This window comes from Pteropus medius, unplaced genomic scaffold, assembly GCF_902729225.1.
Source record: "Pteropus medius unplaced genomic scaffold, Ma_sr-lr_union100, whole genome shotgun sequence".
NCBI classification, from domain to species: Eukaryota; Metazoa; Chordata; class Mammalia; order Chiroptera; family Pteropodidae; genus Pteropus; species Pteropus medius.
The window spans coordinates 6,703,302-6,716,364 of NW_024342475.1; the positions used below are offsets into that span (position 1 = coordinate 6,703,302).

At 33.6% G+C, this 13,063-nt stretch overlaps 1 protein-coding gene across 1 annotated transcript; it reads right to left on the reverse strand.

The window, feature by feature from the left end:
• Positions 1 to 11,911: 11,911 nt before the first annotated feature.
• DAOA (D-amino acid oxidase activator) lies at positions 11,912 to 12,728 on the reverse strand. Its single transcript, XM_039866323.1, is given in 3 exon segments — positions 11,912 to 12,096; positions 12,099 to 12,207; positions 12,693 to 12,728. Coding segments are annotated over 3 exon segments (330 nt in total).
• Between the last annotated feature and the right edge of the window lie 335 nt (positions 12,729 to 13,063).

A 13,063-nucleotide genomic window follows, 5' to 3' on the forward strand; every position in this document is an offset into this window, starting at 1 on the left:
GGGATGGACTCAAGGTGGCAAAATGATAGGCACATCTCCTTGAGAAATAGGAACAAAATATTTGGAATTTAAAAAGATATTAATTTAAATCTCATCCCAGTGGAAAACTTTGGACAAATTGCCTAATATTGCTGAATATCTATTCCTCATTTAATAACTACAGAAAACAATCTGTACTGAACTAAGTAGTTACCAGGATATAGAACATTGTGTGTAAAAATCTTGGTATTTTTTTTTTCCTGGTTCTTGGTTTTCTTAGGGCTAATATTATGACAATATGAAGGCTTGGTATCAAGAATTAAGGTTTGCTTAGCAGTTATGGTGCTCCAGACACTCTTATTGACATCCATTTTCCTCAACTCATTGAGACTTGGTGAATTCTAGAGTCAAATTCAAGTCTGTTTGCATACATGGACTTATCCCAGAATTAGGATTTATTGCTTTTGCCAACTCGGGCATGAGCTACAGCAACTCAAAATCATTTACTGATGGTTTGGGTTCTAGAATGCAAAATTTACTAAATGAGAACTAGTTACCATTCAAGAGGAGTTTTCATTTTAGAAGGTGCATCAGTCAGGGTTTTCCAGAGAAAGAACCAATTGAGAGAGAGAAGAGAGAGAGGAGAGAGCAAAGAGAGAGAGAGAGAGAGAGAGAGAGAGAGAGAGAGAAAATTTAAAGAATTGGCTCAGAGATTGGTGGGGACTAGTAATTCCAAAATCCATAGGACAAGCCAGCAACATGGAAACTCAGGATTTCTATGACATTGTGTTTTGAGGCAGAATTCCTTCTTTTCTGGGAAGTCTTCAACTGATTGGATGAGGCCTACCCACAGAATTGAGGAAAATCTCCTTTATGTAAAGACAACTTACCATAATTATTTATCACATCTAGAAAACACCTTTGCAACACCATATACACTAATATTCAAGCAAACAACTGGGTACACAGCCTACTCATGTGGGCGTAAAATTAACCACTACAGAGGAAAAGGCATGTAAGTAATCACATTATTTTATTTGACGAGGACATTTCAAGGTCTTTGTGTTTTTATCTTTCCTTCTGAATTCACAATCATCTCTATTCCTACTTCTTAGAACACTTGGAGTCAGCTGGGCAAACTAGCACCCAGTAAACAAACACCTGACATATTTTCCAGTTGTTTTACATGTGTAATACTTTATAGGAAAGCCATCTCGATGAATATTTCTACATATTTTGCCAGTTGACAAATACCCTGGAGTATATGATTAATCCAGAATGACAAAAGCTCAGAAAATACATTACATTTTTAAATATATATATAAAATATGTATATACATTTGATGTTTATTATTTTCTTATTAATTTATTTTTATCTGTGCTTACTGAAGCTAGCTTCTTTTATTTCTACTGTACCAAGTCCCTGCAAAACAATTATTATTACTAATTCAGTAGGATTAGAATTGAGCTAATTGGCGAATAGGCCCAATCTAGTTAGTGTTTCATTTAATGAAAGAGCCATTTCAATTGGTTGAATGAACTCATATGAAATAACCAGCTTCCTTACACTGTACTTGGTGACAGTGAAATTTAGAGCAGTTCTCAAACTAGAGGGTACATCACAATCAGTTGGAGGGGTTCCTAGGCTTCATTTCTTGAGTTCCTCATCAGTAGATTTGGTGGGATGTCCCCTACTTTTTTTTTTTTTCTCACAAGTTCTAAGATAGTACTTATGCTGCTAGTCCAGGAATCACAATTTGAAAACTGCTATTTTAATTTTTAAATGAGGCAGCAGGAGTTGGATTACTGGAGCTTTAAATATAATGTTCTACCACTTCATAGCTGTATAGCATTAAACAAGTTTGGTGCCTTCTCTACAGCTCAATGTCTTTGTCTACACAATGGGAAAAATAAAGGCACCCTATATAATAAGATTATTGTGAAGAATCAATAAATTAATCACATATAGTGCCTACCACATGATATAATCACTCAATAAATTATGCCTATTGTTCATACAAATGTCTCAATTATTTTATAGGCGAGAGAAATATCACAAATATTATAGCATTTGAAAGGTACTTATGCTCTACTTGTTATTATCCAGGTTCCATCTAACACAGGTTATCCTGTGCTCTCCCTGTCCTTGGCCAACACAACCACACTGATGACCTAAAACACTCTTTTGGCACTTCTCAAGTAGGTTTGAAGGAAAATAATTAAAAATTTTTGAAAAACTACAAAACAAATCTCCTTTCTTAAATTTTTAAATTAGAACATTTACTTATATCTCAGAGGCACATGAGGATGTATACAGCATTTTTTTCTCAGTTAATTTTGTTTTGATCTTTGTTTTCTTACCAGAGTTTGCTGTTTTTCTTTTAAATACTCCTTATATTGCTTCTTTAAAATTATGCAAATATTTAATTGCTCATAAATATTTCCTCTTGCATGGATTTTTTTCATTAAAGTATTGAATATAAAAAATACTATTAGTTATATTTACTAAAATTATTTCCCTCATACTCTTAATTTAAACTAATTTTTATCTAAAAATAGAATGAGTTATAGAGTTACTACTCTGGCTTATATTCATCATACACTTAATTTAAAACCATGCTTAGATCATAAATTAGATACAGAAAAACATTTTTTGTACTTTTTCTGTCCTCTATTTGCCTTAAACCTCCTTAAACAAAACCCAAGGCAAAATTTCTGCCTGGAAAACTTGAGAAGTTTGATTCGTTCCACCAGCTTTATGAAATTTAATTTGGGTTCCTTATTTGAGGTAATCTAGAATATAAACTTACTTTTAAAGAGATCACTTTGGAAAATCCAACTAAACAAGTCAAAATCAATGGTTTCCTTACCAAAAAAAAAAAAAAAACCCTGGGGACAGAATTTTCAGGAATTACTTCATGGGTACGTCTGCTACTAGTTTTTTATGCTTGACTGCTTGTCAGTTGGCAGAAATCAATGGTTCTCTTCACATAAAGAGGAGCAGGCAAACTACAAGTTATCAGTACTCAGAATGTGGATTAAACATTTCACTGCTATCTCTCCAACATGTGCCCTGAAAGTACCACTTGGCTCAGAATTACAAAAGACTGCATTTAGCAAAGCTTTAATTTAAAATAGACACAGGTGACAGCTCTATTATTTTTGCATGTTCAGATGCAACCACATCTGTTTGTATTTATCTCAGCTGTATATGCACATATTTGTTGTAATTATTAGTCTCAGATATAGTTGAAGATAAATATCTCAAATGCCAATCAAGGCTAAATTAAATTAAGGAAATCACACTTTTCACCCTCACCCCCTTTGGCTTTACTGAAGGAAATTGCAACAACTTAAAAGTTTGAACTTCGGTTCTCCTCAAGAGGAGATCTCATCAGAAGCGCTTTTCAAAGTAGTCTTAGATCCATGATTTAGTCCAACTCAATATCCTACTGGTATTTCTTTTCTCTACATTTAACACAGCAAAAATATTTTTTTTTCCCAAGTTTCTTATATACACATAAAATGGTTTTAAATTAATTCGATTGCTGGGAATGTGAAAAAGTCTTATGTGCAAAAGAATTGTGGCATGACCCTATTTAATTCTTCTCCTAGTTTCTCCCTGGTCATTTTGGATTACAGGCCTAACCCTGGTTTTCGTTTGTTTGTTTGTTTATGTTTGTTTATTTGTTTATTTCACTTGTGGTTTATTCGCTGTATTTAACATGTTGCAAAAGAGTAGGGCACTGGTTTCACCACTGGTGATCTAAGAGTCAGCGTGGAGGAAATAAATGAGGTCTGGAAAATTCGAAAGAGAGGAAAAAATAAATAAAATGAGAAGGTAGATTAAGAAGGTGAAACAGCAGGATTTTTAAAGGGAATTTGATTTGCAAGATACACAAAATCTCACATGAAAATGTATGAAAATGTGATAATTGTCTCCAAAATTCATATAAATGTTCCTTTTGAAAAATGTTTGCTGCATTGGCCCTGGATTTGTTTGCTTTCACATGGGAAGACAGTAGTGCTGCTGTTTTCAATTTGAAAGAAGGCCTGATATGCAACTTTGTAGCGGATTTATTAGTCTGAATAGTGATTTTTGCAACCATGGCGACGTTAACTTTAGCTCTTCTTGAGGTCTAAGGAAGCTCATTAATGACGAGGCGATATGGTAAAAAATTGCATAGCAACTAATCCAAGAAATTTGAGAGAATTGGACAACTCAAGAATGATGGAGAGAAAATGTCAGTTAATGTGCTTCTAAAATGAAGAAATATTGAACGGGCAGGTAATAAATAGTGGAGATTTACATGTTTCTGTCTAATCAATACCATGGGAAGAGAAATATAGTAGTTTTAGGAAAAGAAAGTTACATAATATTTTTAATCATTATCCTATTTACTTAAAAAATATTTTTCATTACTTTGATTTATCACTTTAAGCACAGATACTCTCCAGATATATTTCTGAAGTGGATATCTAATTATGACCATTGAAGAACTCAGAGTAAATGAGAGTGCTAATAGCTAAGTCTTTTTCGAGGAAGATAATTAGATTGATTTTGTCTGGTTTACTGTTTTCGATACGGTTGACTGCCTTGCTTTTTCTTAACTCAAATCATTTTTAGCCTTTTTCCCCATACATTTTAAGTTCTCTCTTCAGAGGATATGTTATTTTCCTTGACACAACAGTCTTTGCCTGACATTTACTCTAATAAATAATATTAAATCTTACTCTTGATATATGGTCTTAACTAAGGAAATAAGACTGTAATAAATCCTTGAAGTGAGATATATTTCTGAGTTTGAATCTGATGGGAACGTGATCATCTTTCAACCACTCATTAATTGCCACCACCTCATAAGTTAATTTTTTTCATTTGTAAATTTTAGGGGTGGATGTGTGACAAGTGATAACAGAGATTCTTAGTTGCAATGCTTATTGAAATATTTGAAGATATACTTTAATATATTTTAGTAATTATTGAGGGTATTCCTTGATAACACTAAATCTTTTCAATGAGAGCTTTAGAAATTATATGAAAGTCAAAACAAAGTATTATTTTCATCTTATTATAAAAACTTCCCAGTGTTTTAAAACATGTACTAACTTTTCAATTTGAATTCAAGATACATATTTTAAGACTTAATAAACTGAGTAAATCTATAAGTTGAATTCTGACCCTTTACAAATGATTAATGGAATTAAAGTTTTTTGTCCCATAAAGCTTTACCTTTCTTTTCCCTAACCACCATCCTCACCATCTGGAAATGCATTGACTTCGACCTGGTAGGAGAAACATAAATTTCATTTTTTTTCCTCTATTCCCGCTTCCCACAAAAAGATATCTCAGCATAAATTACCAAGCCCACCCATTTCTTAATTGTATAGGTATTGCAAATCTTTTAACTCCTAAAATAACTTACTGTGCAGCATTTATGTTCTTTCAAATTATGTCAATATCATAGTCTCTTCCCTTTCATATCTTCCTTAAGTTTATACTGTTTATAAAAAATATTTTTCAGTCTGATTCGTGGAACATTACTGATAGCGAGGCTATTTTATATGTTGTACAGACCTTTCTTCTGCCAAAATAAAGTGTTAATAAAAATGTATTTGACTAAATCTTTTATGGTAAAGATCACAACCTGACAGAGAACCATCTCCTTTGAAAGGATTGGAACCTCCAAATAAGAAAAAGTAGACATATGTTAAATCATGGAACAGCAAACAGGATACTTTATGGAAATGAAGTCACAAGATAATAATTTGAATTTGACAAGGTGATAATTAAAGTCCCCAGATAGATTTTTTTTCCACATCTGTATGCCTTTGAGTAAAGTTGGTAAGCATATTAACTTTGGTGGAGAATACTAAAAAATATTCATGGATGTAAAACTGCAAATTATTATTCATCTCAATTTGTATAATAAGTGTAACAAAATGCAGTGCATATAATATTACACAAGATGTACTAAACTCTACTATGAACATTTTTAGAGCACAGACAGGACCCTTAGATGACAATTTTGGTCTTGAATAGTCAAGACACTTAAGTATGAATTACCATTTTCACAGTTTGAACAAAATTTTGTATATCTTCAATGTTCTTTAGGGCTAATAATTTCTTATTTTGAATGACTAATTTTAATATTATGTATTTGGATATGTGCACATAAACATCTGTACACACGTATATATGCATATGCATATAAATACTTACTTGATGTAAATTAATTGACTTTTAAAATATTTTCCTCTAGAGGAAAATTGGAATTCAGTGACCAGAGAAGAGAACGTAGAAGTGTGACTGAAAAAAAGAAATCAATAACCGTCATAAGTTATAATTTCAAATAGCAATCCAACATATTAATTCTCTTCTTCATAAGTTAGTTTTATTGCACACATATTTGAATTTAGATATATGAGAAACCATTTTTAATATGGTGATATTAAAACACTATATAAAATTTTTGGGAAGAACTGTTATATGTGCCCACACACTGTGGATAGTAGATGTCATACTTGAAAATTTCTTTGGACTTGGGTGTTTTATACAAAGAATATTTCTGTCATATGGGATTTAAATATAATAAATGAATCACTATGCGGATAGATGTGTAACCATTTGCCACCTATGAAAAAGCATACAAAGACTATGAAGAAAGAGTTTCTGAAACACATCATCATTTACATTGATGACATTTTTATATTCATAAAACATTCGCATGGCTTTGAATAAAATTACCGGTTTCATATATGCAGCAAATATCACAATGAACAATGCAGAGAAACTCTGGTCCATAGTCAATGGGCAATCAACTGTGAAACCTGACGTCCTCCTTCGGGAATGTTAGCTAGAGCAGGAAAGAAAGGAACATGATTACAAAAACGAGGATCATTTGAGAGACCAGATTTAATATGAAATTATGTTAGAATGGGAAAAAAAGATGATTTTGGAAAAGTTTCGACAATTCTACTCAAGGAAAACTAAGTTTCACCTGAAGAACAAGAGAGAGAAAAAAAGAGAAAGAGAAGAGAGAGAGATGGAGGGAGGGAGAGAGGGAGGAACGGTGAGAGAGAGAGAGAGGGAGAGAGAGAGAGAGGCAGGGCGCGGGGCGTGTGGGGCAGGTTGAAACAAGAGCATGGGGGAAGAAGGGAATATGACTGAAGGATACATTTTTCAAACATGAACTTTTTGACAACAAGGAAGAAAAGGAATTTAAAGTGTAATATTACAAGAGATTTAGAAGAAACCTCTCTTGCAGATTAAGTGAAAGCTCTAGATGTCCTAAACAGTGCAAATTTTACGTACATTTATGTAGAAATTTCAGATCACACATAGTTGGTGATGCCTCCGGAAGGGAGAGTAATGTAACACCTTCTATGCAGGTGACTGGAAATGTCTCCTCAGCTTCCTAGACTCTGGGTTGTGTTCAGGATTCTGGCGTATGGAAATGCACTTTGCTTATTTCCTTGGTGAATTAATGAGAAAGGAGTCTCTTTGCTTCAATATTTTGCAGTTCATATTTTGTCTTTTAATTTTTCTATAAAATTTTATTTTTTTCACTAGGCAAGCCACAACTAATTGTTGATTTCCACTGAATTACCACCATCATCAACTGGCCAGCTCCTCAGAGGAACAAGCCCATTGAAGTTTCCCCAGAAGACAGGAAGGGAAAAATTAAAATTCACTCATTCTAAAAAACTGTGTGTCTCTTATCATATGTTCTGCTGTCAGATACCTATCTCTCTAAGAGCCATGAGTGTTCCATAGATACAGCCAAAGGAGAACATTCGGTCTATTATATGAATGAATATTAATTTTGAAAAATATGTTTTAGAGAAAATAAAACAAACATGTTTTTTTCCTACTTAATGTCTCTTCATTGTTCCTACCTCCATTCTCTTTTCTTCTACCTCAGAGATGATTTTCTCTCAACTGAACTTTTATTTTTATGAAATATTCAACTTCTATGTTACACGTTTGTACTTTTTTGTCCCTTCATATTTTAAAATTTAACAGTTGCTATTATTAATCCCAATTTTGTCTCCAGGGTGTATGTACATAATCACCAATCTTTTCATCTCTATCTTTTTAGCAGTAGTAAATTAAACATTTTTTTATTTTATTCTAACTTTGGGATATTTTATATTTTTATATGTTTATTTTCATTTGACTGTTAGAGCATCTTTCAGAGTATGATACAAACTATTGTATTCATTGTAAATTTGACTATTACTCAGTGTGATATTGCTTAAGGTTATGATTATTCTGTCAGTGATTACCCCAAGTGTTCAGGTGTCATTGACAGTATAAGAAAAGACAAACATCTAGGTAATGTGAATTGGCTAATCAGAAAACACATAAGCTGCCAAGATCATAACTTGGTACTTTTGAACATGTTCTCAGGAAGTAAATTCATTTCAGGCTTTCTATATTTTACTTAAAGTACTTTTCCATCTCTTTAAAAAACTAAATTTTGCAAGATTATCCATTCTAATACAACTTTTCTTTGCTCTTTCATCTGTGTTTCTGTTTATATGTTTTCGTGTAGGTGACCTGTCCATAAGAGTAACTATTCTGTGGATGGGCTAATTACTAAGGAATCCAGTAAAACAAAATCTTCCTCGTCATTAGAGAAGAGTATCTGTGGTTATCATCCCTATATCATTTGATTCTCACCAGCTTTGATGGCTTTCATCAGCCTGTTTGCCCCTGAGTTTTTTTTTAAATTAGCCATACTTTTTCATAGTTCTATTACTTTAAATATTTTGCAGTGGAAGAGCCAGGCTGAGGCTAGATATCTTGAAAAATTTTTAAACATATCAATGACTAGAAGATAAATACTTCCACTTTGGCCAGTCAACATGGTATCTCTTCCCATATAGGTAGCTTGAATTGACCATGGCAAACCCACTGTTCCTTTGTTTGGGAAATAAAGAAAAATGTAATGAGTTGTTTGGTTATATAAACAAACAAAAAAACCCTTTTTTTTTCAGAAACATGTCAGTTTAAAAAAAATCAGGAATAAATCGTTTACGCTTCTCTGGATACTACAAATAGCTTTCTGATAAGAAATCTGTCAAAAGAAACTCAGCTGATAATTTGACCCTTAAAATATGCAAAAAAAAAAAAAAAAGAACTGGGCCCAAGAGGGGAAATGACTAGTATTGAAACTCCTGTGGAGGAGATGTAGTTTAAGAATTCTTAAAGCTGTCATATGTGATATCCGATTTACTATTCTTAACTCTTCATTTCTTAATGTAATGCGATGACACTTCCATCCCCTTTTCCCTATGACCTTGTAGAACCTTTAGGAATGTATGTCGATTGCATATCCCTTGGCCATTGCCTCTGGCCTTGATGATTGACTTGCTTTGGCCAATGGAAATTTAGCAGACACGATGTGAGCAAAGGCTTTAAGTGAATTTTTGTAATATTTTGGTCTCCTGTGTTTCTGTTTTTTGTCAGGAGAAGAACACGCTCCATGTCACCATGGGTACCAGAATGAGAAGATGATTATAACTGAGCTAGACCTAACTCATAGCCTAGAGGCAGTTCAGCCAATCCCAGCAGCCTCTAGCTCAGCCACATCTGACCAGCAAACCATAAGCAAGATCCTTCTGTTGATACAAGTCTCTGAGCTTTGTGGTTGTTTATAACAGAGCATTATGCAGTAAAATCTTGACTAATGGGATGCTTTCTGCATGGGTTCCATAATCTGTTTCCTGCAAGCTTCTATTAAAGTCATACTCACTGAAAGACTGATTTTAGCTGTGTTGTTGGACCCCTGGGACAGGGTCCAACCTTGAAGTAATGATGCATAGTGGGTGGGAGCAGAATCTGCCCAAGGAGGCCAGAACAAAGAAAACAAAGCGTGAGGGTGGAAAAATGCTGCAGGCTTCTGGAATCAAATAGTTTGCTAAAGGCAAGCGGCAAGTACGGTACACAAAGATGTACGTGTAAGCATTTTTCAGGGGTTCTTAGACATATGCGGGGAGAAACACCCCATAAAAGACTAGATTTTCTATCATAATACACAAAAGGACATGCGCTATTGCTATTTAGGCATTAAAGGGAAGCATGACCCACCCCTGAAGGCTGAATAAGTGTGAGACACCTGGCTTACATTTATATAAATCTTTTCACTGTACAATTCAACCTTCTAAGCACGATGCAAACTAGCATATCCAATCTATTAAGCACAGTGCCTCTTAACTCATAATATATTGCATATAGCAATCCAGCCACAGCCACTAGCATTTATTGAGCTTTTTCCATGTACTAGGCTGGATGAGAAGTTTTTTCAGCTTTTAACTCATTTACAGACTTATTAGATAAATCATTTTACTATCTGTATTTCATAACTGAGTAAATTGTAGCTTAGAAAAGTTTAGTAGCTAGTCTAAATCCAGCAGCCAAAAACAACATTATTTCTTACATAATATACTTTTGCTGTTTTTTTCTTTTATCCTTGACCCTACAGCTGTGACTTCAAAGGCACTGCAGTGTTTTAAAACAAAATGGAGACTAGTATTGTAAATTCTTTAAATATACACATAATACATAGTATACATATGAACTCTTATATTACATATGTAAAATTACAGATATCTCTCTCAAAAGTTAGTTTATAGTTAGAAATTATAGACAATAGAGTATACCATCCTTAGAGTGAGATCTGCAATTGATCAATTTTATCTGGGACCAAGTATACTATCTACAAAATAATGATTCCATTAGGACAGAAAACTTCCTTTATAAACTATATACTAGACACATCATTCTTCTCTTTCTATGATTCTTTTTTTAAAGAGAAATATTTACCAAAAATCAGCCCACACTGAAGCAGCTTTTCTGAAGTGATATTGGCAAATCATCTGTGTCATGTCATAGACACAAGTAGATTAATCATATTATTAGCAAAAGTCAGTTCTTAAGCTTATGGCACAGAAAGAAAAGAAAAGGAAAAAGAAAAGAAAAAAAGAAAAGAAAAGAAAGAAAAGAGAAAACAGAAAAGAAAAGAATAAAAGAAAAGAAAAGAAAAAAGAAGGAAGGGAGGGAGGAAGAGAAATAGAGGGAGAAAGAGAGAAGGAAGGAAGGAAGGAAGGAAGGAAGGAAGGAAGAAGGAAGGAAGGAAGGAAGGAAGGAAGGAAGAAGGAAGGAAGGAAGGAAGGAAGAAAAACAATCCACAGGCCAGATGAATGCATAAAAATGGCATTTTATCACTTGCTGACCAGACACTTGCAACTATAATCCTATCCCCTAAAAAAAAGCCCTTTCCCCTCTAAATAATAAGTCAGGTTTTCATCTGAAAAAATGACTTCTTTCCACTTATTTGGTTTACCTCATTAGAAGAAAGTGAATCATAACTCAGAAGTAATTTTCTTTCTTTTTTTTTTTTAAATACAATCTTAGAAAGTTTATGGATAACATATATTTCCAGAGTAATTTAGAAAAGTTCTTGAGTAGCATTTTGATCATTAGTATTTTCTTCCCCCAAATCTCTTGAATTTTTAAAAAGAAGATTCCATCTGTACTATTAATTAAAAAAGTTATGTTCAATGTACCACATTATAGATCCTTAATGATGATGAAAGGAGATGTGCATTACTATTTGAGATAAATTAATCTTTAAATTTTCTCTATATATGTTCGCTAATAATCCAGGACTCTTGAATCTCTATTGCTTGTTTTACTGATGGAAGTAACTCACAAAGTAGCATGGATGTGACCATATAATAATTCAGAGATGGCGTGGTGTCAAACAAAGGGAGCATTTTAATTACCTATTGTATTAATTTCCATTGCTGAGTAACACATCACCGTGAAATTTCATGACTTAAAAGGATATACATTGATTAGGTCACAACATTCATGGATTAGAAATCTTGGGCAAGGCTTAGCTGGATCCCATTCTCAAAGTCCTCAGGATCTCACTGGCTGCAATGCAGACTGCATTCTCATCTGAAAGTTTGACTGGGGAAAAATTTGCTTCCAAACTCTTTTGGCTTTGGCAGAATTCATTTACTTGTGGCTGTATGAATGGCCTTTTTGCTGATTATGATTAGACTTCCTGAATAGGTCCACATGTTGCCTTCAGGCCCTTGAGCCCATTCATAGGTCTTTGCCATGAGGATTTTTCTAACATGGCCATTTACTTTCTCAAGACTGTGAGCAGATATTGCCTTAGTTGGCCAGGATGAAGTCTTGTGTAATGTAACCTAATCATTGGAGTGACATCCTGTCAACTATCCCATATTCTGTTGGTTATTAATAAGTCATAGCTCCTGCCCACATTCAGAGGGGTAGGGTTATCAAAGGTGTGAACACAAAGTATGGATTTAACTTAGGGACCATCTGCCACATCTATGTTACTTGAAAGTAGCCTCTCAGAAAGACTTTGTAATAGTGTAAATATACTATAAGTTTATTCTGAAGTCTAATTTTGAGAAAAGGCAAGTCTAAGGCTAACTATGACATGTTGATTTTAGCAGTTAACATATGACCTAGGCTGAAATATTCTGCTGTATGTTCACTTGAACATCGGCTGGTATGTTTGTATCAATTAATAACATATTAAAATACTTTCGTACTCAAGAAATGGTGAGTCAGGCCTCTGTTTTTATGGAATTTACTTTCCAGTTATACGACTGCTCATACTTATAGATACTTTCATGTACTGGGCAAAGTACTAATCACCACAAACATGTGATGGAATTCCGATTTCCCAAGCCTCACTCATGACAATTAGACTCTAGTTAAACTTGGAGACAAATCTGAGCTTGAGCTGCCAGGTAGGGAAAAAGGTTTAAAAGAATCATGGGGAGTGCTTGATAATTTTGGATGCTCAACTATAATGTCTTGAAACTTATATTGGACAAGTCTAACTTATTTGAAATAAAAAAAAAAAAAGCTGATATATTTATGATTTGTTTTTCTCGGTAAAACAACACATTTCAATTACCTTTAAGGGAAAAGCATTTAAAAACTTACAGATCTTAAACCTTCTCTTTCCTAAATAATTGTTGGAATGTTATCCAATTGAAAAGGTCTAGCAGACTTGTTTTAAACCTAAAG